Source organism: Apiospora marii (assembly GCF_038362585.1).
Source record: "Apiospora marii strain CBS 49790 chromosome Unknown utg000009l_segment0_segment0, whole genome shotgun sequence".
In the NCBI taxonomy this organism is placed as follows: domain Eukaryota; kingdom Fungi; phylum Ascomycota; class Sordariomycetes; order Amphisphaeriales; family Apiosporaceae; genus Apiospora; species Apiospora marii.
The window spans coordinates 1,119,695-1,142,898 of NW_027117381.1; the positions used below are offsets into that span (position 1 = coordinate 1,119,695).

Consider the following 23,204-nt stretch of genomic DNA (forward strand, 5'->3'; position numbering starts at 1 on the left):
CACAATGATGTCCCACGTTTCGCTCACGCGTCGGCCATCAGAGAATAAGAGAGCCATACAGCCACCACGAAAGCCACAGAGGCTTGCCGGCAGTGGGCAGCAGACTGCTACCTCAAAGGACCGCACCAGCATATCACAACGCCAACTCGGTGGTTCAAGCCGGTCGAATACCATTCCGAATACCATTCCGAATACCGTTCATCCATCTCATTCAAGATGTTATAACGATAAGTCATACCTTCGACCAACGGCTTCATCGACAAATCGGGCAAATGAGACCAAACGAGCTATGACACCGCCGTCTAATCCCCAGCGGAAGCTTGGCAAGGATGGTGGTAGTGGTAGTGGCAAAGTGCGTGTCGCTGTTAACACCAAGGTCGCACACAATCTCCCATCACGCGAAGAGCATTCAAACCCCAGTACCATTCATACAGACACGTCTTCTAGCCACATGGAGAATTTGAACAGTTGGGAAAGCACCCAGAATTGGGACCAGCGCGTACCAGAAAACCTGCCAGACCACCTGCCAGACCACGCACCTGCTCCCATGCCAGAAGAGCCGGTTAGGAAGAGACCATACCTGGAAGAGCAGACGCGACTCCACGACGACACGTGGAAAGAAGAGTCTCACATCTATATCAGGATCCCCTCCGCATTTGGTTGGCACATTTTGACCAAGGCTCATGAAATTTCAAAGGGCGCCCTTCACGACTTTGCCCGCGAACGCCTCCCCCGACTCTGGAGGGATATGTTCAACGGTGGCCACCACGAGGTGCGGCTCGAAGCCGATACCATACCGTTCTATCTGCCCTACTGGAACATCCCCGACACCTCCGAGCTCTACTACGAGTACTTCGAACACGGGCTCCAACAGGTGCGGAAGCTCAGGAACGCAGTGAGCCACTTCAGAGGTCAGTGGTGGGACGGCGACGAGTACGACGAGCACTTGAAGTACGCACAAGTGCTCGCTGTCGCCGTGGGTGACGTTTCGCGGGCCGAGGGGGTCCGATCTCTGAGAGACCAGCTCCGAGCCGTGGCGGAGGCAACGCAACGGGAGATCGAGGCTCTCGGGTTCGCGTCCATCGTCCCCATTCGTCGAGCCTGGGAGCCGCACCACGAGTCGTTCTTTCGCAAGTTCGAGAGCATGGGTCGCGGTGACCCAGGTACTACGATCAACGGATTCAAATACCCTGCTCCAATCGTGCTGGCTCTACGGGCCTGGTGGTGGCAGCAAGACACCGAGGGCACCTGAAGTCCCTCCCTTGCAGACAAGGCAAAGCAGCTATTAGAGAGCCAAAGATATCCCGCGACCACTTGAACAGTATGCGGAGGAATGATAACACTGAGCAATGGCATGGAGAATGGAACTAAAAAAGTGCGGGATGATATGCTAGGAGCATCATCGAATATTTGCTCCATAAGGATCGCGGAGAGGAAGCAAACGGGAGAAACAGGAGCATATATAGACACACTTAATACTTAATCATCTACACCCTCTGTTTTCAGCTTGTTCCCGAAAATACTACACCAGTTTCCATACAACATTATCCAAGCTGGGAGCACCGTTGCTCAAGAAACAAAAACACTTTTTTAAGGAACAACCATAAACCGATATTCGTCCCAGAAAGAAATAGTATTAAGTTCAGAAAAAGAAAATACGGTCGTAGCAAGCAGATACAATGACAGATGGGTATCAAAACACAGCCATAGACGAAGCTGCCAGTACTGCGAAGTCGCAATCTGTTTCTGGAAGCAGAAGCACTCCTGCCACATGCTTCAAAGAGCCAAGCTACTTCTGATATATCGCCGCCCCTTCCCGTGTCCAACATGTCATCCAAGCTTGACATAATTAGCCGCAGGCGGACAAAAGGTGACATGTGCTGCGATACCTAGACTGCTGGCATACGATCGCATCCAAAGCGGTCCTATTCGGCATGTACGTCCTCAACGGTGTAATTCGTACGATCACCAAAACCACTCGCACACGCGTGTGCTCATTTGCCTCCGTAGGCAGATTTTGCGCATAGCTGCATGGAGGTGTACAGGAGCTGAAGAGACCACTTTCACGACCAAGCCCTGACGGATAGCAACTTGGCCAACCAGTCTGAGTACTTAACTCTTGATGCTCCCGATTTCATAAACATATACAACAAAATAATGACATGACTGGGTTACGGATTAATCAAGGAACAGGGGAAGACGGTACGAGTCAAACGGCTCTACCATTGGCCATGCGGTGCGTCGATTTCCCAGATTCGCAATCGGCCTTTTACAGGGCCACCAAGAAGGCGAGGGGTGGAAAGGGAGGGGAAAGGAAGATGGAAAATGAAGAGAGGAAAGACAGCTAGATGGTTTTAGCATGAGGGAAAGTTTTCAACAAGCCTTTCGGGTTGAAATCCGATGACTGACGTCCCTCGTCGTCTCTGCGGCGGTGGTAAGCATGCATTCTTCTCTGGCGCGCCGGCTACCTAGAAGGTCGAGCTAGGTGCCCAAGTGACTGATTTGCGAAGAAGCACAGAGTACTCCGTACCATGGCGGCATCAGTCTCCACGCATGCCGCCGGTGCAGTCTTAGCACAACCGGTAAAGTAATAATAGACCCAGCATGCAGAGCTTATGTGGATGACCCGTGTCTCAATGGTTCCTTAAAGGCCCAGTTTATGCAAGAAAATAACCCTGATATGCTTGCTCCCATGTTCAACGGTCCGTGGGCCATCCAATAGCATCACGAAGAAGCCCACGAGACCCATCAAAGTGACATGCAAGGGCCAGGAACGCAAAATGGTGTAGCTGTACACGATTAATGCTGGATATACCAACATTATGCAGCTCACAGCTAGCTTAATATCCCGCAATGCCAAGAGATAAGAGATGCAGGGGCTGGAGATCGTCGCTGGCATCTGGCGGGTAATTTTGCCCCTTAGCGCCTAGCGCGTTTCTTTATCTCATCCGCCTATCAAGCCAGACGACTTCTGCCAGTCCCTATGCCAGTTCTATCTTGATATCGGGCCTGAGGATGCAGCGAGGCTTTCCAAGTTCGCCTCTTGGCACAGATAAGGAACCAGCATTTGCTGCACCGTCGTCCCCGGAAACGTTTACTAAGATGCCGTCACTGGCTGGCACTGATAGCCGATATGCATGATTCGCTTTACTCATGTATTCATACACGAAAACATTTAAATCTTGGGCCCAGTGCCGTCTTGTGTCGTGGATAGGCAACCTTATCCCCCTCCCAAACCGTTCGATCCTCGTTCGAGTAGCCTCAGGAGCGTGTCCCGCGTAGCAACCGACACAATGAGTGGACCTGTAAGCCGACCCGTCTGAACCATACGTGAACAACAAGAAAGAAGCTAACACTGCGACTCCTTACCGACAGCCGACCTTCAACCCGTCCGAGCCCACGGGCGGCAACCCGCTCGAAGTCGACGTCAACGCCCAGTACGCCGGCTACGAGTGGCACTACACCTACCTCGCCGCGTGCGCCTTCGTCGTCTGGCCGATCCTGCCGGGCATCGGCCTGCTGTACGGCGGCCTGGCGCGGCGCACCTCGGCCCTGTCCCTGCTGTTCCAGTCGTTCATGGTCGGCGCCGTCGTCACCTTCCAGTGGATGTTCTGGGGCTACTCGCTGACGTACAGCCGGACTGCCGGCCCCTTTATCGGCGACCTCGCCAACTTCGGCCTCCGCGGCGTCATGGCCGCGCCGTCGCCGGGCAACCCCGCCATCCCCGAAGTCGTGTTTTGCTTCTACCAGCTGCTGTTCTGCGCGTGCACCGTCCAGATCGTTGTCGGGGGCGCGTTTGAGCGGGGTCGCATCGTGCCCTCGCTCGTGTTCGGATTTTGGTGGGCGACTGTCGTCTACTGCCCCATCGCCTGCTGGACGTGGAACTCCAAAGGGTGGCTGTACAATGTGAGTTTTCCCACCGGACGCCTCCCTCTCATCACTTACAAATCACGCGACTGACAAGCGGTAATAGCTCCCCTCCCTCGACTTCGCCGGCGGCGGCCCCGTCCACATCGCCTCGGGCTGGTCCGCCCTCGCCTACGCGCTCATGCTGGGCAAGCGCCGGAGAGACCCCGCGGACCAGCCCCAGCGCCACGGCAAGCCGCACAACACGACGCTCGTCTTCCTGGGCACGGTGCTGATCTGGTTCGGCTGGTTCGGGTTCAACGGCGGCTCCGCGCTCAACGCCTCGATCCGGTCCATGGTCGCCGTCTTCAACACCAACACGGCCGCCTGCGCGGGCGTGCTCGGCTGGGTAAGTTCTGGACTGCTCTGCCTAGCGTGAGATCTCTAGTATAATTCGGAAGCTAAGCTGACGTGATACTGTATAGGTCCTCGTCGACTACTTCAAGCACCAGCGCCGCTTCAGCCTCGTGGGCGCCTGCGAGGGCGCCATCGCCGGCCTCGTCGGCATCACCCCCGCCGCCGGCTACGTGAGCCTCTGGCTCGCCGCCGTCATCGGGCTCGTCACGGGCGTGGCCTGCTGCCTCCTCGAGGACGTCAACGACTGGCTGCGCATCGACGAGGGCATGGACGTCTTCAAGCTGCACGGTGTCGGCGGCATGGTGGGGGCTTTCTTGACGGGTATCTTTGCCGACCAATCCAGTAAGTTTGCTAGCTAGTACTTGTTTTCATAACATATCTCCGAGGATATGCTGGGTGCTAACGATGAACCAACCTCAGTCTCGGCCCTGGACGGGGTCACGTTGGCCAAAGGTGCCATCAACGGCGAGGGTATCCAGGTCGGTCGCCAGTTTGCCGAGATCACCGCCATTTCGGCTTACTCGTTCGCGGTGTCGTGCGCGCTGCTGTTCATCATGAAGTACATCCCCGGCCTGCACTTGCGCATATCGGAAGAAGCGGAACATAGCGGCCTCGATCTGGACCAGTTCTTCGACGAGCAGATTGGCGACTGGGGGCTCTCCCATGCGACCCGGGGGATAAGCATGCAGCCTGAGACGGTTCTCGGTCGAGCTCCGGCACGTGCAGGGTCGTCCAGTGATAACGTCAGTCAGGATAAGACGTCTAAAGAAAAGGTTTGACATGTTACAAAGGCACGACTTAGTAATAGAGCGAAGCGATGGAGTCTTACAAGTCAAAAATAGGCAGAATGTTGAATAAGTTGTACAATACATTTGAACTCACGTTCTAGGTGACAATCTAACTAGAAGCTTCTCGGGCTTGACAAACCAGTAGTTCTTCGATTTCCACTCGGAGCGAGGCATAGCCAACTCAATGTCAAACTTGGCCACGAACTCGGGTATGAGCTTGCATATTTCCAGCGTCGAAATGTGGCGGCCAATGCAGGTCCTGGACCCCAGCCCGAACTGCGACACGGTTTGTTAGCATTGACCTGCACCTACCTTCCGTGCAGGGTCTGGTAGACAGATGTAAAAGGGGAATGAATATGTTCCGGCTTACGGGCATATAATGCGCTTCCATCTCTCGAAGGCGCGCCGGGTCCCCTCCCTCTGCCTCGATCCACCGCTCCGGGCGAAACAACCCGGCATCATCCCCCCAGACGCCGCGGTCGTAGTGAGCCACCCACGCATTGACCCCGACGACGGACCCGGCCTCGAAGTACTGTCCGGCAATGGTGGCGCCGCCCTCGGGAACCACTCGCCACATGGGCAGCCCCACGGCCGGGTGCAGTCGCAGCGCCTCCTTGATGACCGCTTGCAGGTACGGCATGCGAGTGTTGGCCGTCTTGAACGCGATCCTGCCTTCTTGGGTTCTTGGCTGCGAGTCCACCTCTCGCCTCAGCTTGGACATGGAGTCTGGCGTCGTGATGAGGAACCACAAGATGGCGGAGAGCGATATCGAAGTGGTGTCGGAGCCGGCAATGATGTTGCTGAGGCCCATCATGAAAATGTGGCGCGGCGTGACCTTCTCCGGGTCCTCGTCGTGCGTATCCATCAGCTTGTTCAAGAAGTCCCGCGGTGCACCGCTGTCTGCAGTGACGGCGTGCGGCTTCTTGCCGTCGACCCTACCGAGCTCCGCCCTCGCCTCGTTCCGGGCCGCGATTCTCTGCCCGACGAACCCCATCAGATACGTCCTGCCCGCCGCGCCGCTGCCGGGGACCTTCTCCAGCAGCGGGTACAGGTAGGGATGCAGCCGCGGGTAGATGCCCACCAGCGTCGAGTACGGCATCGACCGCTCCAGGGCCCGCATCATACCAGCAACATCCTCGCCGCGGTCCAGGAAGCCGAAGCGGCGGGAATAGGTCATGTCGCCCAGGACGTCGAACGCGAAGCACTGGAACCAGTGCGCCATGTCGACGGTCTCGTTTGTGTCGGCGGACCCGGCCATGCGCGCGAGGAAGAGGTCGATGCCGCGGTCGACGTAGGGCTCGTACGAGAGCAGCGCGCTCAGGCTGTAGAGCGCCTGGAAGCGTCGGCGCGTCTCGGCGTGACGCCGGACGTCCTGGTCCGGGAACAGGGTCCAGCGGTCCGGGTCCGGGTGCTTCCAGCCCTGGTACCAGTCGCTCTTGGGGAAGCGCGACGCGATGCCGTACATCTCCCTATCCGGCGCCGCCAGGGAGAACCAGCCCGGCGCGACGCGGACGACAGGGCCATATTTTTGATGTAGCGCGATGTTGTCGTGGTGCCAGGAGCCGTCCCAGACCTTCTTGAAGTACCAGAGTCGCGTGAAGCGGGCGATCCGGGGGCCCGGGATGGAGCGGGTTTTGGAGGCGACCGTTTTCAGGAAGCTCCAAAGCAAAAGAATCAGCAAAGAAACGCAGAAACTCCCAACGTAAATTAAAGATTGTTGCATCGTGTCAATTCATCCAGCATGATCGTTTAGGTCGACTGGCCTTTGCCCAGAGGCCTTTCTTCCTGGGCATTGTGAATCGCGGTCCACTAGCGACTGGCCGCCGGCTGCAGGAGAAGATGCGGGGTCACAGCCGCCATCGAAATGCGCATCATTTCCACTATCCTCGGCAAGGACAAAAATAAAGACCCGAAGCCTACATCAATCAGTCCTTCTAGCGTCGTAGTCCCCGTCCCCGCATGCATACACGGGGACGTATCCGGAATTGGGCTTATGCAAGGACTGTTGCGAGGTGTCCAATATGCGCTGCAGCGCAGGCCTGGCTCTCCATTCCTACGCATTCTGCTCGTCCTCCTGCGCGGCGTCTTCGGTAGCAACGGCGTCTTCTTCCGTTTCCCGAGGTAGTACCACAGGGTCTCGCTTTTTCTTCGGACGGCCGGGGGGCCGGCGATTTGCATTGTCGACGCGGAACTTCTCCATACGGATGGTGTACCTGATGGTAGAGAGGTCAAGCTCCGGGTGCTGCGACTTGATGGATTTGTAGCCGAACCCGATCCGATGGAGCTCGCATATCCGGTCGCGCCAACCTTGCGAGAGCGGCTTCCCCTTGACGGGTGGCGTGGGTCCGGTCCGCGGCATTGTCACTGTCGCGGTCGAGGCGTCTGCGGTCTCCTCGGTGGCGGTCTCCTCGGTGGCGGTCTCCTCCATGGCGATCGCCTCTGTTTCCTGGGGCGGTGCGACATCCCCTTCTTCATTCCCTCGTTTTTTTCTTCGGCCGGCCGGGTTTGGGGAGACAGGCGTTGTCCACGCGGCGCTTCTCCATGCGGATGGTGTACCTGATAGTGGAAAGGTTAAGCTCCGGGTGCTCTGTCTTGATGGACTTGTACCCGAAGCCGACACGATGGAGCTCGCATATTCGATCGCGCCAGCCTTGGGAGAGCGGCTTTCCCGGTACAGGGGGTGTCGGCGGCATCGTCGCTGTCGACGTCGATGGTGTGCGCTGGCAGCTGCGATGACGCGTGATTGAGCGCGCGCGCAATCAGGTGTCGATAGAATGGGTGTGCCACAGGAGAGGAGGGGCCAAAGTTTCTAGCGCGCCCTTGTACGCTTGTGCATGAACAGGGGTTTTCGGCTGTTGAGCAATAAACGTGATACCACCCAATACTGTCACCTCTTGGGCGATGGTTCGATCGTTTCTGGAATGAATGCAAGATCCATCCCGCTTCCGAAGTAGACGCAAGAGGCCACGGGTCGGGCTTTTTCCGACGCTATTAGCAATGGATGGCGCTGTGATTCAGGCACTGTAATTGCCGTGGGCCCCCTGAATCGTAGCGCCCAAGACCGCTGCAACCTCGCTAAGCCCGCTACGGCAGAAGGCCTGGGCGCTGCCAATTTCTTAACCACGCTGCCGGGAGTTCAGTGGGGATTTCTCTGGGGTCCCCCAACGAGCCCCAGAGATTCACCTTCCCCGCAACCTGTTCACGCTGCGGGTTTGCCCGCCGACCGGCCAGGTCTTTGGCGAAAAGGGCCGATAGCACCCCATGGCACGTCGGCAATAACCATATGACCATGGGGAGATTTGAGAGGTGGAGGGCCTCGGCACACGATGTCTGTGCCGGGCACCGGGTACGATGCGATGCCCTGCATCAGGGAGGTCGAGGTATAAAGGCCGCATCCCGCGCCGGTGGACAGTCAGGGGAGGGTTGGACACGCCGATCAAGGATTCTCTCGTTCTCTGGCACTGTTACCTCGTTATCGAATCATGGCCAAATCCAGCTTGGTCGCTGTTTCGCTCTTGGCAAGCTTGGCATGCGCTCGCCCTGCATGCGATTCGAAACCCGTCGCGACAGTCCAGAATGGCTCATACTACGGCGTCCTCAATCCCACTTATAACCAGGACAACTTCCTAGGGATTCCTTACGCCCAGCCGCCTACCGGTGACCTCCGATTCCGTGCCCCCCAGCCGCTCAATGAAAGTTGGGACGGTCTGCGCAACGCGACGGAGTACTCGCCGCAATGCTTCGGCTACGGCAGCGACACCTGGGCCCTGGGCAACTACGTCTCGGAGGACTGCCTGACCATCAACGTAGTCCGCCCCCACGGCGTCGGGAAAGGCAACAACAGCGCCAAACTGCCCGTCGCGCTGTGGATCCACGGCGGCGGCCTCACCAACGGCGGCTCGAGCGACCCGCGGTACAACCTGTCCCGCATCGTCGACCAGTCCGTCCGGATGGGCCGGCCCATGATCGCGGCCAGCATGAACTACCGCCTGCACGCCTGGGGCTTCCTCTTCAGCGACGAGGTCCGGGCGGCCGGCGCCGGCAACCTGGGCTTCCGCGACCAGCACCTGGCGATCCGGTGGGTGCGCGACAACATCGCGGCCTTTGGCGGCGACCCGCAGCAGGTGACCATCTGGGGCGAGAGCGCCGGGGCGCGCAGCGTCGCGGCCCAGCTCTTCGCCTTCGGGGGCCGCGACGAGGGGCTCTACCGCGCCGCCATCATGCAGAGCGGCACCGGGTACGAGACCGACTTTGGGGAGGTCGACACGGGCGCCCTGACCTGGCAGCAGTACTACGACACCCTCGTCAGCAAGACCGACTGCGGCGCCGCCGCCGACACGCTCCAGTGTCTGCGGGAGGTCCCCGCCTGGGACCTGAGCAACATCCTGAACAGCACGGCCTCGCCGACCTTCTCGAGCCCCACGGTGGACGGCGACTTCATCCGGGGCCCGCGGTGGCAGATGGTCCGGGACGGCAAGTTCGTCCACGTGCCCGTCATCATCGGCACCAACTTCGACGAGGGCACCGCCTTCGGCACCAAGGGCGTCAACACGACGGCGCAGTGGGAGGCCTACCTGCGCTCGGGCGGCGCCGGCAACGCGACCGTCGCCGAGCTGTCCGCCCTATACCCCGACGACCCCTCGGTGGGCATCCCCGCGACGTTCGAGGGCCGCCCCGAGGGCGAGCTGGCCGGCTACGGCGCCATGTGGAAGCGCGTCGCGGCTTTCGCCGGCGACCGGGGCTACCAGGCCCCGCGGCGCGCCTGGGCCGCCGCCTGGGCCGCCGCGGGCCTGCCGGCCTACACGTACGGGTTCAACGTGCTGTCGACGGGCATCCCTCCTATCTCCGGGTCGACGCACTTCCAGGAGGTCGCCTATGTGTTTGATAACACGGCGGGGCTCGGCTACGACACGCCCGTCGCCGTCGACCCGTTCGGCGGCAAGCCCGAGGCGTACTTCCGGCTCGCGGACCTCATGTCGCGCATGTGGGTCAGCTTCGTGACGACGCTGGACCCCAACCACCACGCGACGGCGGGGAGCGAGGGGTTGGCGTGGCCCGAGTACAAGTCGGAGGGGGCGCAGAATCTCGTGTTTGATGCCAATGTGACGACGCTCGCGTATGAGCAGGCGGACGATTACCGGAAGGAGCAGTTCGAGTACTTGCAGAAGAAGCTTTGGACTTGAGGGGTCGATGGGTATATAGACTTACATACATATATGTCATCTAATATCTAATTAGAAGAGTTACTGGTGTCATTTATCTTTACCGAGCGCCCGCACTGTTTGTATGGTCCTATGGCGTGCTTCGCCACGGTTGCCTCTGTGGCTTCCTGCAGTATATGGAGAAGATGCGGCATGTTTCCATGCATTTGAACGTATGGTACATAAAGCCCCCCAGGAGTTATTTCTTTCACATACGACCATATCCTGCTGAGTACTAGGGATCCCGTCCGCTCTCCCATATATAAGCAGCAGAGAGCCGAATTAGTACTAGGGTCGGTGACGACCTGGGAATCCTCGGTGTTGTATGTTCCTTCTTTTTGCCCTTTTTGGCAATCCGTGGTTTCCTTGGGTGGGCGCGAGTCCTCTTGAATTTGCCTGATTTGACCTATGAAGCTATCAGAGACCTTGCCTTTATCCGCTTCATGCTCACCGTCATCGGGAAAGCGGGATGCCCTTGAAGAGTGTGTCGAACATTCTTGGACCATCTTGATATCCGGCCACGTTCCGTGGTTATACGGGAACTGCATATTTAGCCCCAAATGCAACCACAAGGCCGGATCCTACAGAGGCTAGCCAGCTTGCCGGTGACTGCGTCTTTTCTCCTCCACTCTAATAGTCCCGGTGGCCGCGATGTTTCGGGTCATTGGTTCGGGTTGCTGTCCGGCTTCACTGACGACTACGCAACCGTCGGCGAGCTCCGCGGCACGGTCCGCGAAAAGTTGCAGGTTCCTTGAGGGTTGGCGCATTCCGCCAGTCAGTAATTACCCGAAAGGACCATTCGACTCGATCATCACGCCCTGCACTCGCCCCTTTCGCAGTCAGTCGCACCACCTGATGCTGGTCAGAACGCCGCCAATGCTGCTGCTCTTCTTCTCCTGGACATCTTCCAGGATATGTAAGCAGGCGAGACGCACTTCCGGCTCCGAACCTTTCAGTAAGGGCAGGTGCGGATGCTAGTCGCCGCACGCCGGCGCAGCACGCCGCAATCTAAAGGTAACAGCAAGCATCATTTCACGATCACGGCATGCAACGTAGCCAGAAAGACCAGCCTTAATTAACGGTAGCTTCTCTGTTCCGGGCGATAACCCAGACGCCTCATTGGGGCTTAGTTGTCCTGTTCCTCCCTAGCCCGGCTTATCGCGCTCCCCCGTTCAATGTCCGTACCTGCATGCACCTCCACACCCATAGATAAAAATCACCAATCACGCCAGGAATCTTGAACTTGACTTGCTTCACTCGTGTCCTGACTAAGTAGGCACACCCATTAACTGAAACGTGCAGATCAGGACTGGGGGTCTGGGCCCCAACGCTAAGATGATTCGTCGAAAGCATAATCTCAACTACCTATCATCAGCGCCGCTGCGAGAGGCTTACTCCATTCCCTCTGTCTTAGTGTCCAGAGCTACTCGACGTCGTGACCAAACACTGCCTAACCTGGTGGTTACATATGGGGTTACTAAGCAGCTACGCATGCCAGCATTGTAGTATGAAGATTGTGCCTGGCCCTGATAGACAAGTCCTATAAATTTAGCTCTTCGTCGATCATTGATAAATAACCCATATTAGATCAAGTTCACAATGGTATTGCATTTGCCCACATGTGAAGCCCCAACCTACCGATGCAACGTCTGAATTCCAGACAGTCATTACTCATAGTCGAAGGGAAGTTCCATCCAATTCAGTCCAATAGATTATGTAAGACACTACCAGTTCCTTGGGTTTTGCATCCTTGCGACGATCAACAAATAAGGTTCGATTGAAGGCCACGCATAACGTTTGATCGATCGGTCGACTAAGGCATGCCAAAAGCCAACACTGCCCAACCCAGTCATTCGGGGCTTTCTCATGAGCTTCCCCGGGCGACGAATGTCCAGGGTAGGCTTGCATCCCGAGACTTGTGGCTGAGAGGTACCAGTAAACTTGCAGGAACTAGAGAAATGATTGACAGAGAGGTATGAACGATCAAAAGAGCTGGCCAGGCGAACTTGGTGCTAGCATAGCGGCGAGACTGCCTTGACCCTACCAGCTTATTGCCTTGTTAATAGCCATATGTAGAATTAGACAGGTTCGCATCGATGTATGCAGCGCGAGTCGCTGGGCTGTACCAACATGCATTGCTGCGTTAGATTCGAACTATCGTTGCTATCCCGCGAGATCGACTGCTAATTGGCAAAGGGTTCATATGTGGTTAATCCCGGACATCCCTGTATATCGGAACACCATTCCATCTGAACTCCCAACTAGCGCCCACGCTGTAAATCCAACCATATAGACGCCTGAGTGCCATCCAAGTGATCCCACGCATTATTGCTGTTCGCACCAGAATAATGTAGGAACAACAACATTGCAACAGTACCACGCTCTTTGGATTCGTCTGGTCTAATGAGGAAGTTCTAACCCAGGCATCCTACTATATTCGCAAGACCTGAGAAGCATCGTTGACATCAACACATCGAAGCCATCGAAACGATGGCCGGCTTCCTCGTCCCCCCGCATTACCACGATGAGACGCCGAACAGCAGCGAAACCAACATCGTCAGCATCATCTTCGGCTTCTGCATATCACTGGGCTTCTTCACGGCGACCAAGGCCGGGTATCAAACATGGGATGCGTACAAAAGGGGCAAGATATTCAACGCATACATCATCGTGAGTGATGCTCACACACCCCACTTCCCAAAGGCTGAAGGATTCTCGATAGGTGGACACGTCCCTGTTCCTGTTGGCTGCTAATACGAGGACTGGCATTAGATGGTGTGGCTTGAATGGCTGGGAAGCAATTGTTTCGGCATTATCAGCTATCTGTTTCTGTCAACTATCATACAACCCAGGTCAGCAATCCCTCTACCCTGGTCAGAATGAGTTGAGTGGTCTATTGACTGTCTGCACAACAGCTTCTGGGTGTTCTTCTTTATCCGTAAGCAGCCATGAGCTCCCTCTTGGAGTAAACCATTCCACTGACCTTCCGTTCACCCAGTCTTCTTTTGGTGTATGCAGATCCAGTTCATACTCCAGATCATCATCAACCAAATAGCCCTCCTCATGGTCCCGGTCACGAAAGCAGCAAAGGTTCGGTGGTCAGTGGCCGCCATCGTGGGCGCCATCAACATCAGCGGATTCTTCATCTGGATCCCCGCCCGCCTTCAGATCAGTCCGATCTACGTGGAAACCAACGTCATCTGGGACAAGGCTGAGAAGGGGGTTTTCTTGGCCGTGGATCTGTCCCTCAACATCTACTTCATCCATCTCGTCCGGTCTCGACTGCTCGCCAACGGCCTAACCAAGTACAACCGCCTCTTCCATTTCAACATCTGCATGGTCATCATTTCGGTGCTCCTGGACGCCGTGCTGATGGGGGCCACCTTCATGCCGAGCCTTGTTGTGTATGTCTTGCTCCACACCAACACGACGACTCGCATTCGTTCTGGGCCCCTGTGGCTGACATGCATCTAGCTACCTACAATTCCATCCACTGACCTATCTCATGAAACTCTACATCGAGATGAACGTGGCCAGCCTCATCGTCAAAGTCGTCCGAGACACATCAGTCAATGGCCATTCGGCCCATGGCAGGCCCCACAAGGTATCGCAATATTACCGGACAGCCGACCATGAACATCACAAGATGGTCACATGCGTCACCGCCAACCGGGCGCGCTACGACCCAGAAGCCGGGTTCGGTCATATATACGATGGCAGCGTGGAGAGCGACGGGATCCGGAAGACGGTCGAGACCCAGATCGTACATCATGGGAAGGCCGAAGATGACGGGGTTAGTGAGACCAGCTCGACCACCAACATACTTATTTAGGGGCCCCTTTTTACGGTGATTAACTCGGTGTGATGAACAGGGAACGTCTGTTTGAGATGTGGTGGCCACTGTGACGCTGTCGCAGTGGGGTCAGGGGTAAGCCCCCTGACACGGCTGGCATGCATGCTGCGCTAGCTGTTACTTTGGTGCACATATGAGCACCGCACTGCTATTATCTTTTTTTTTTTCCTGTCTTCTTCTAGTTGGCACTTTATATACCATTTGTCGCTCTCCGCTGTGCGACAGACACCGATCGATTGCCTGGGATATCCCTGAGGCGCAGTTTCTGGGAAGGTCTCGTCAACATCCTAAGCCAGTTCGGAGTCGCCAAGGTTGTGCGATATACTCCATGAAGCACCTTGGAGCCCATAAACTCTAGTACATCCAGCTCCACATGAGAGCCGCAAACGGGGAAATCTTTTATTTAATGAGCTATATAACACTCGTACTGTTGATTAACCTCTCCTTCCTATTTATTTACTCTGCTCTTTTCTTTTCTTTCTATTCTCCCTCTTTTTTTTCCTTCTCTTTTCACGTAACTGCTGTCTAGCCACCAAATATACTAACATGGCCAGATTCAAAGATCTTCCCAACGAGCTTTACTTGGAGCTGATGTACCAGTGTCGCCCACGAGATCTGCTTGCCTTGGTCACGGCATCGTCACACGTCTTCCGAGTCTTCCAGTGGTACCGCAATCCCATCGTAAGACAGATAAGTCTACGTTTCTCCCCGGTTCCCCGACCACCAGAGGCGTGCGCCATTGCCCGACTGCGCCTCCTGGAGAAGCAATGCAAGTCCACCGCGGAGTATGAGCATCGCGTCCGGCTCGCATTCTCAGAGCTGACCGACAGTTCGCCAGGTTTTATCACGGCCTGGCCTTCGAGTCTGGCTATGTTGGCGACCTTGGATGACGTCTGCGACGAGGTAGACCTTCTTGTCGAGAAGGTCCGAACAAAACGCTGGGGCGCCATGGTAAGCCAAGCGCGAGCGCCTCACTGGAAATGGGGTTACAAAACGGAGCCGGTGCCGTCGCAGCTAGGTATGGAGGAACACTACATGCTACAAGAAGGGTTCCATGGGTATGAGCTCTACTGTCGGCTTTTCTATCACGGGAACCGAGCGCTCCAAATTGACATACCGAACGAGCCCAGAGGGTCTCAAAGACGGCATGGCTACCCGCACACCCAGCTCGAGAAGTTACGGTTCGCCAACCTATCGAACTTCTTCCCCGCCATCCAGTATGTGCACCGTATGTACCGGAGCACTCTTCTTGAGTTGTCAGGTGAGCAGTGGCCTGAAGAAGCAGACCTGGAACTGTATTACGTGGAGATTACACCAACGCTCCAGCGGGTATATCATGAACCTCCAATGGGCGTCGCCCATGAGAGACTGTGCGATTTCCTTTTCGATCAAGAGCAATTCTTGCGCTACCTGACCTCGTTCGGGATGCAGTTCGCCGCCGAGCTAAGTCAAAGTCCATGTCCGACGCGGGAAAGCCTGATCCTGTCCAAACTTCGGGACTTTGCCACGCTAGGGGACGGGATCCGTCACCCCCGCCACGATTTCCCCCAGGACCATGAATCACCCTATGTGGACAACGAATGGCTTGAAGAGCGGCATGTCGAAGACCATGACGTCTACCAAGTGCGGCAGGACTTGTACATAGGCCCTTGGTTCCAAAATTGGCACCGTATGGTAATGTATAGCGAGGTCAGAGAGTCGCCATGGGATATCATTCGCCGCTTCGATCGTAATCGATCCGTAACATGCGCGCACAAGAAATGGAGGGAGGACCAACTCGGTGGTCGGTCACGGTAAGTACGTCTCTACGAATACGGTAGGTGGTAGACCCAGCCCTTGAGAGTACTTCCGGGCCGCCCTTGTCTGTTGACACCGACACAAGCTGGGCGGCACGGCGCGTCTAAATATTACCTCCCTGGAGACAGAGGCATTATATCAGCGTTAGAAGGCGAATATACACAGTCCAAACTTACAAATCTCAATCGAGTCTTCAACTTTCTGAGTCCCGTAATAGTTAAGTTTTGTAGATTGGAGCAACACAGCTCACGATAACTTCTGTTACTGCACACTAGACTACAAACTCACAGTGCTAACTGGTCTGTCCAGTCGGATAAGGCACCGTACTTAAGACAAGCGTACATACAAATTCATTATTGGCGAAATTCTCATTGGAACAACGCATACACTTGACACACTGGCCCATCGTGGCGTTGAAACCAGTTCCGAGGCATCAGCAACTGTGGTTGGCACAACATATAACCTGAGCCAAACAAGTAAACCGCACGCTCCAGACCCAAGAAAACATCCGGATCATTGCGGTCACCAAATAAGCTAGTCCACCGAATGGCTGTGATGTATCCCGTTAGTCCGTTCCAACCCGCCCCCGTGTAACTCCCTCCCCACAGGGGACGATCCACCCCGGGCCCATCCCATCGCAAGCCAGCCCGCCCCCACCCAACCTACGAAGGCACCGGCCGAGGCGTATACGCCTGATCCGGCGTCACCACGTGCCCTCCCCGGAGCTGCTGGTCGGTGTAGCCCGGGTAGATGACGAGCCCCGCCCGGACGACCGAGAGCACCGTGAAGCGGCCCTCGGAGTTGTACCCGACCCCGATCCGGAAGTCGCCGCACCGGACGCCGCCAAAGCTGGCAGACGGCCCGGGGGTCCGGAACGAGCAGTGCTGGGTTGGGAAGGCCCCGCCCGTGTCGATGTCAAAGTTCCACGCGCAGGCGGTGTTGCCCTGGGCGCAGGGGCGCTGGGCGTTGCGCATCGTCCATTGGGTCGACTGGCGCGCCGCTACCGCCGCGTTGATGTTGTTGTTGTTGTTGTTCGTCGCCGCGCCAGGGTCCATGTCGGCGGCTGGGATGGGGACCGGGTCGGCCAGCGGCGCCGACAGGACCGAGATCGGCGCCAGGGACGCGACCAGGACGGAGGTGAAGTGCATTGTCTGTGTATTCAGTGTCCGTGTTATTCATGAGCCATCGGCGGTGAAAGTGTTCAATGCATTACTCCATGCGCGATTCAAGAATGACTGAATGTGGTTCGATTTCGCAACATCACTCCCATTCTCAACGCTTCTGTCGCCAACTGGATATATATGGTCTAAGAATCTCCATCATCCCCTTTCAAATTGTACGACCAAAGAGTTGCAAGTATTGCTAAAAGCCGAAAAGCAGGCCACAAGGGTTGCGCCCATCTGGTAAGCTTCCGCCTTGGCATCTGGCTGGTAGCAGCTTCGTCTCCAGCCCCTGGAGCAACCGGGCAACTGCGGCGTATCGACAAACACCCTCCCTTTACTTGGGACTCGGTATGCCCGAGTCTTATCGCCTAGTAGATGCCTTACAAAACCCTCACGCCCTCAACTGATATATTGCCGGATCTCGGATTGAGTGACTCAGCCGCAAGAGTGCGGGTTGTCCCTATGAGCACAGACCGTGGTTATTTCTTTTGAGCTTGGCAACTGTGATGGTCTATTGGTTGTCTTGGCAGTGATCTGCATCATTGGCGTAACTCAACTGAGCCGCATGATGTCGTTCCTACCTTCCAATACCTGGACCCGGGGAAAGGCTCGGGCCGGCGGCGTATAACCTCCATGCCTTACGTAGCTGGCGTACGACTAGCACCGAGCCTCCATACCTTGAGGGCGAACCCAAACGCCGCTTTTCTCGAATTGTCACGGCTGTACACGTGACATGAGGTAATGGCGGCTAACGTTATGATCTCATCTCGATCTTTGGACAGATCTGCATAGATCTGCGTAGATCAACCGCCCGGAGAACAAGACGCAGTGAGCACATCTGAGCAGAGCACGAAACAGCCAGTCATCGTCGTCGTGGATATATTGATCAAAAGCAGAAACCGAGTCTAACTAGAAAGGAGTAGAGGGTCTTAAGATTGCGAGAGTGAAGTGCCCAGCGTGATTAACCGAAGTGAGAACCGAGCTATTTTGACCTGACCGCTAGTCCGTCCGCCCATCTCAGCTCCGTACCATCGTCGCCCTGCGATGTGAGACCTTTTGCCTTGTGCTGCGATGGCTTCGATGATCCACGATCGTCAAGTATCTCGTTGCCTCGCGGCCATCGAACCCTTTAGTAGTAGCCGGGTTTTTTGCATTTCACCCCTGACCGGCACGCCCAATCCCAGCAAGCCGCTTGGCCGGCCTAAGGAGGAACCGTAGATCAGGGGCCGGCCGCCCGCTACCCAATAGCCTGTGGCATCCAGATTGACCAGGAGACAGCTCGCCCTGCATATGAAGTCACCAGCGGAGTGCCAACGCTCAGCGCACTCCAGCCACAGGGCCACAAACGCCCGCCATGGGGGCGTTTGGTCCTTTCGTTTATATTAGTCCCGGAGTTTAGCAGCGTGTACTGTACGGGTCAATAGACGTAGCTCCGTAGATCATTGAAGTTTCCACTGTCCCGCAGACGACGCTCCGGGCTCTTGCGATCAGAAAAGTGTCTGGAGATCGCGGGTTAGTCCTGTACCGTGCGAGCAAAACGTCGGTACTTGAGGATACGGCAAGGGGAGGAAGGAGAGGCTAGGAGTAGAAAGGAAGGAAAGGCGGCTCTGCGTAGGACTACGGCGGCTGTTGCAGTAGTTGTGGCTCCTGCCAACGGTTTGTTGCTGTTTGCTAGGTCTCTTTCGATCCTTTGCATGAGATAGACATGCCGCATTGGGTATGGGCGGGCAATGCAATCTGCAAGCCATCCCGATCCGCCACCCCCGGAACGGCTGAAAGATGAAAGACCAGCCGGTGGCCAGAGCACTTTGGGGGATTATGTCATTCGACAGCAGAACAGTCAGATATTATATCAGCATAGCGTCATGTATCGAGCCAACGTCTTCTGATTTTCAATCATTTTGGTGTTTTTTTCTTTATTTTTTGGAACCTTTTGTTCGGCATTCATAATGTTCTTTGCCGTTTTCTATCGGACCGAAAAAATACATGAGATAATCGCTGTAGATCAATGAGGTAAAGTAACCTGGTGATTGCAGCGAGTGGAACCGCCACTAGCCAGACAGGGCTGGTAGCTTGGGCCAGCATGTCGGTACGTGAGAGCAAAAGAGAGCCAGCAATCGAGATAACGATTGTGGTAGCGGCTGCTCCTGAGCTTAACCTCCGCAGATTCACCACTCCCGGAAGTCGAAATATGTACGCAAAGTACAGTACTTCGATAGGTTTGCAAGTTTTTAAAATAGAGATCGGGGCAACCACTCGCGTCAGCGTGGGGTGGCAGGTGGGATTCCTCTTCCCGTCTACCCGTCCCCGTGCAGATCGCATAAATAAATAATCAAAAGCAAAAGCAGGCGCGTGCCTTCGCAATTCTAATAGTGGTTTGGTGGCCGAGTTTCCCACTCAATTAGGTATGCCCAGCGGTCACCGAAAGAAACGGCGTCTCCCAATCGCGATGATGACGTTGGGTGGTGGTGTGAGCTTTCTGGTGTGAGGTCATACGGAGTGGCGAGCGAACGAACCGACTGAGGTCAGGGTGGGTCCCCAAAACCAGGCAGCCTGCCCGGGGACTATGCCCCGGGCGGTGCTGAACGGTGGATCTGCGTTGGTAGGCCGTGCGTCCTTCAACGCCGGCTGGTGTGTGCAGAGCTACTGTAGCTCGTAGGTAGCTCGGTAGCTCATTCACGACGGCTCGATGCGGTAGTCGAGAGTCGGGCACCACTGGTCGGGGAAAGGATTGACACTACTGTAGGTGATGTTTCGTCTATAATCTAACCCACTAAATAGTTTCTCCTTTTTCCTGGGGGTGGCTGGCCGGGGGTTGGAGAAAGGAAAATTAGTACAGACAGATGTGGCACATGTTTGGTATGGGGAGATAGATTCAAATCTCTCCGTCATGCGTGGAGTTATTCTGATGTGCACGGTGATGGTGTTGGCAATAGGATGATGGTCAGCTGGCCGGTGTTCCTTGTTTGAATACGAACGTTGCGAAGGGTTATTGCGTTGCAGCTGTTCAGCGACGCGTGTACGCATGCTAATCAGAGGGCAGTGCAAGTAGATCACCCCTGCCCCTATTGAATCACCTGAGATGACACGCAACCAACGCCCGATGCAACATGAAGGCATCGTGAACGCAACAGCCGATGGGAACCTGATCTGGCGAAGAAGTGATGAAACCTAGAAGGCAAAAAGTGAGAAATCGTAGAAAGGTGCAAGTCGGTAGATGCAAAAGAAGCAATGTCGAATAATGTTGCATGTCAAAACCAAGAAGAGCAGAGGCAGCAAAGGTCACTGGATAATTTCACTTAGAAGACGAGGATAGCGGGTTGTTTATAACATTGGTATTATTATTAACCTCCATGATGAATGTTTGGAGGTGAGTAACATATGGTATACTCTTTTTTTAAGCAATAAGTGATCAGGCCTTTCGGGGCTTACCAATCCTTATGCTGTGGGGGTTTGGTGATGTTGCTGTTGCTAGTTGCTGAATAGTAAAAGGGGGCGTCAACCCGGGCCGCTTCGTTGGAAGCGTTGAAAATGCCACACGGGGACTTGTATGTCTATAGTATAAAAAACGCGATGCAAAAGTGGTTGCGATGAGAGCTGAGAGTCGATAAAAAGCGTTACGTCCGTGTGTGAAAAGTGTTACACGGCGAGCTTGGCGGATCAGGAATACACTGCGAAATGTGTTTCTAAAAGCAAAAGGCGTTCGAGGACTGTGATGAGACGGTCCTCATATCTCGGCTGCTGGCTGAGAATGCTGGGTCTAGAGATGAATCTAGATAGACGGAATGGAGCCGGAGCGCACGTCTCTCCTGAACATGTGGAAGGTCTCGAGTTCCGTTTGGGACAGGTTGCCGCGACGGTGCCGACGACCTCCGGAGAGAGCTATTTGGATAGTTTGGAGTTCCTCGCTGGCCAGGAGGTCAGAGTCCTGAGTCTCGCAGCGGTTGGCCTGGGCCTGGAGTGTGGTGACTGAGGGGGGGCTGAGGGATGATGATCCTTCGCGGGAGAAGCCTATTAGAGGGGGAAATTGTTAGTCTCGGAGTTAAGGGGAGTTAAAGGGTGGTATGGTGGTAGACGTACTGGTTGACACAAATTGTTGCGTCGCAATCTGGACGGGTTGGCTGGCCTGGTGATGCATATCCCGGTTGAGTGAGGGGTGTTCTGGCCGGCGGAACAAAGTTGATAGAGGTTGGATAGGTTGGGCTTGGTAGCTGAGGGGTGATTGACTGGAATCGTTTGTTGGTCTGGAGAGAGGAAGGAAAGAAACCGAAAAATATCGTGAAGATGGGCTGGGTTTATGAAGGAAGCGAGCTGATCTGGTCAGAGGGGTGCTGCGGGCGTGGGTGAACGCAAAAGCTTACCAATGGTGTGCTCGTCTCCGTTCTTTTCTTCGGCGCTGCGTCGCAGTTCCAACGAGACTGGGAGCTTTTGGAGCTTCGATCACTTTTTTTAATTTTACCCACTCAAGTTTCCAGGGATGAACCGTAATCGTCTCAACCGTACCCTCCGTACCCTCAGTACCCTCCGTACCGCAGTACTGTACGAGATTACTCAGGCCAGTGGGAGGAAACTGGACAAGCCACGGAGTCACAGGGCACACTGGCAGCTTCCAAGGGCCCATAGAAACTTCGACGACACACGACACGTCACGGCGGTCCGGCGATCGATCGGATTTTGGTAGGAGGAATTGCCCCTACACCTGACCAGCGCCTGACCGGCCGATCAGGGCCTGCTGCCAGGGCCTGCCTGTTGGGACTCCTGACTGGCGGGAAACGGAAACGTGGGAGCGCCAGGCGCCGTGTACGGTACGTACTGTGCGCCAGAAACAGAGAGAGACGAGAGAGAGAGAGAGAGCGAGAATTGTGCAGAGCGGTGCACCGTGCACCGTGCAGCGCTCTGTAAGCGGGCTGCAGAGAGAAAAAACCCAGAGCTGGTTTGACCCAGTTATCGGCGTATGACCTGCTAGTTTTTTTGTAACAAAGTGGGCTCCGACTGGAGACTTGGAACGGCCTCGAACACTCTTGGCAGGCCGAAACTCCCAGCACAGAAATCTTAACTGCCAGCCAGAAAAAACGTGCCCCGCCGTTTAGGGTGAGGTGGTTCAGAGCAAAGCAGAGCTCCCACAGCAAGAAAGACAGTTACAGTCCGGCGGCTTTTTGGCTGCGACGGTTTCCTCGCTACTGCAGACCTGAAGTGGTAGTCATTGCTGCCAATATTTTTCTTGATCAGACCAGACGAACTATCAGGCGTTTCTTGCTGTCGCTCTACCGTAAGTTGACTTTTTGCCTCCGCGCCGTAGCCATCTTAGTGGGTAGCTCGTATTTTAGAGTCCTTTTAAGCTGGTTTGGCTGCAAAGTCAATTCGCGTGCCAGGGCAGAGTCGCAAACGGCTCAAAGGCAAAAGATGCAATACGACGGAAAATCATGGACGGAGAGGGCTGGGGGGGAGGCGGGCAGGCCGTATTGGCCCTTCGACCTGCACGCAACTATCGTGAGATTCTTGCACCGCATGAAGGAGGGTGGTTAATCTACCGGCCCTTGACCTCTCGCTCCCTTCTCAAACGTGACTGGCCCGCACCCTACCGTAAGTGGGCTGAGATACAGCATGCGAGGTATTGTATCTAAAGTGGTGGGTTGGGGGCCCTTGGCATACCCTTGGCGACTGCCCCCCGCCCGCGGGAGACCGTGGGAGGTCGCTGGGCGAGGAGATGGCCAATCACATATTACGCCTCTTACGCGTCCCCCTCTCCATAGTCATACGATCGGCAGTACTATGTATACGGATCCCCGATGTGGCCGATAGCTGCCAGCTGCCCCGACTGCTCCAACTGCACATCCCAAAGGATAGGCGCCACGATATCTTTCTTTTCTGCTTCTAAGGGTCCACCCCCATATAATCTGCACACACACATGGCCCTGTTTAGTGGCCTCTCTGCATAATGCTGCAGTAGTTCAGGTCACCGCCGCCCACATGATGGCCATGACTGTGCACACTCTACCGCCGCGTCGCAGTCAACGGTGCGACTGATCTCGTTTACAACTGGCGATCCAAACGATACTAGTGATGCACACAATTGCTCTTCCAGTTGTTTTATTGTTTTGTTGGGCACGAACGCGCAAAAAAACTGGTCGGATTAGAC

General features: G+C 55.6%; 10 protein-coding genes across 10 annotated transcripts; 6 read left to right on the top strand and 4 right to left on the bottom strand.

The window, feature by feature from the left end:
* Nucleotides 1-4: 4 nt before the first annotated feature.
* On the top strand, nucleotides 5-1,252 carry PG985_011866 (uncharacterized protein; the record flags this gene model as incomplete). Its single annotated transcript, XM_066831633.1, has 1 exon — nucleotides 5-1,252. The coding sequence occupies one exon, from the start codon at nucleotides 5-7 to the stop codon at nucleotides 1,250-1,252; it is 1,248 nt and encodes a 415-aa protein (XP_066679683.1).
* A 2,041-nt stretch (nucleotides 1,253-3,293) lies between these two features.
* Nucleotides 3,294-5,042, top strand: PG985_011867 (uncharacterized protein; the record flags this gene model as incomplete). Its single annotated transcript, XM_066831634.1, has 5 exons — nucleotides 3,294-3,305; nucleotides 3,376-3,906; nucleotides 3,974-4,255; nucleotides 4,332-4,605; nucleotides 4,684-5,042. 5 exons carry the CDS (start codon nucleotides 3,294-3,296, stop codon nucleotides 5,040-5,042), a joined length of 1,458 nt encoding a protein of 485 aa, XP_066679684.1.
* Nucleotides 5,043-5,141: 99 nt separating this feature from the next.
* PG985_011868 (uncharacterized protein) lies at nucleotides 5,142-6,774 on the bottom strand (the record flags this gene model as incomplete). The annotated part of the gene is made up of 2 exons (XM_066831635.1): nucleotides 5,142-5,327; nucleotides 5,422-6,774. 2 exons carry the CDS (start codon nucleotides 6,772-6,774, stop codon nucleotides 5,142-5,144), a joined length of 1,539 nt encoding a protein of 512 aa, XP_066679685.1.
* A 330-nt stretch (nucleotides 6,775-7,104) lies between these two features.
* Nucleotides 7,105-7,479, bottom strand: PG985_011869 (uncharacterized protein; the record flags this gene model as incomplete). The annotated part of the gene is made up of 1 exon (XM_066831636.1): nucleotides 7,105-7,479. The coding sequence occupies one exon, from the start codon at nucleotides 7,477-7,479 to the stop codon at nucleotides 7,105-7,107; it is 375 nt and encodes a 124-aa protein (XP_066679686.1).
* Nucleotides 7,480-8,533: 1,054 nt separating this feature from the next.
* Nucleotides 8,534-10,234, top strand: PG985_011870 (uncharacterized protein; the record flags this gene model as incomplete). The annotated part of the gene is made up of 1 exon (XM_066831637.1): nucleotides 8,534-10,234. The coding sequence occupies one exon, from the start codon at nucleotides 8,534-8,536 to the stop codon at nucleotides 10,232-10,234; it is 1,701 nt and encodes a 566-aa protein (XP_066679687.1).
* Nucleotides 10,235-10,812: 578 nt separating this feature from the next.
* Nucleotides 10,813-11,758, top strand: PG985_011871 (uncharacterized protein; the record flags this gene model as incomplete). Its single annotated transcript, XM_066831638.1, has 3 exons — nucleotides 10,813-10,998; nucleotides 11,092-11,168; nucleotides 11,560-11,758. The coding sequence occupies 3 exons, from the start codon at nucleotides 10,813-10,815 to the stop codon at nucleotides 11,756-11,758; spliced, it is 462 nt and encodes a 153-aa protein (XP_066679688.1).
* A 984-nt stretch (nucleotides 11,759-12,742) lies between these two features.
* On the top strand, nucleotides 12,743-14,084 carry PG985_011872 (uncharacterized protein; the record flags this gene model as incomplete). Its single annotated transcript, XM_066831639.1, has 3 exons — nucleotides 12,743-12,926; nucleotides 13,251-13,656; nucleotides 13,727-14,084. The coding sequence occupies 3 exons, from the start codon at nucleotides 12,743-12,745 to the stop codon at nucleotides 14,082-14,084; spliced, it is 948 nt and encodes a 315-aa protein (XP_066679689.1).
* A 567-nt stretch (nucleotides 14,085-14,651) lies between these two features.
* On the top strand, nucleotides 14,652-15,902 carry PG985_011873 (uncharacterized protein; the record flags this gene model as incomplete). Its single annotated transcript, XM_066831640.1, has 1 exon — nucleotides 14,652-15,902. One exon carries the CDS (start codon nucleotides 14,652-14,654, stop codon nucleotides 15,900-15,902), a length of 1,251 nt encoding a protein of 416 aa, XP_066679690.1.
* Nucleotides 15,903-16,564: 662 nt separating this feature from the next.
* Nucleotides 16,565-17,050, bottom strand: PG985_011874 (uncharacterized protein; the record flags this gene model as incomplete). The annotated part of the gene is made up of 1 exon (XM_066831641.1): nucleotides 16,565-17,050. One exon carries the CDS (start codon nucleotides 17,048-17,050, stop codon nucleotides 16,565-16,567), a length of 486 nt encoding a protein of 161 aa, XP_066679691.1.
* A 3,787-nt stretch (nucleotides 17,051-20,837) lies between these two features.
* PG985_011875 (uncharacterized protein) lies at nucleotides 20,838-21,203 on the bottom strand (the record flags this gene model as incomplete). The annotated part of the gene is made up of 2 exons (XM_066831642.1): nucleotides 20,838-21,076; nucleotides 21,146-21,203. The coding sequence occupies 2 exons, from the start codon at nucleotides 21,201-21,203 to the stop codon at nucleotides 20,838-20,840; spliced, it is 297 nt and encodes a 98-aa protein (XP_066679692.1).
* Nucleotides 21,204-23,204: the final 2,001 nt, after the last annotated feature.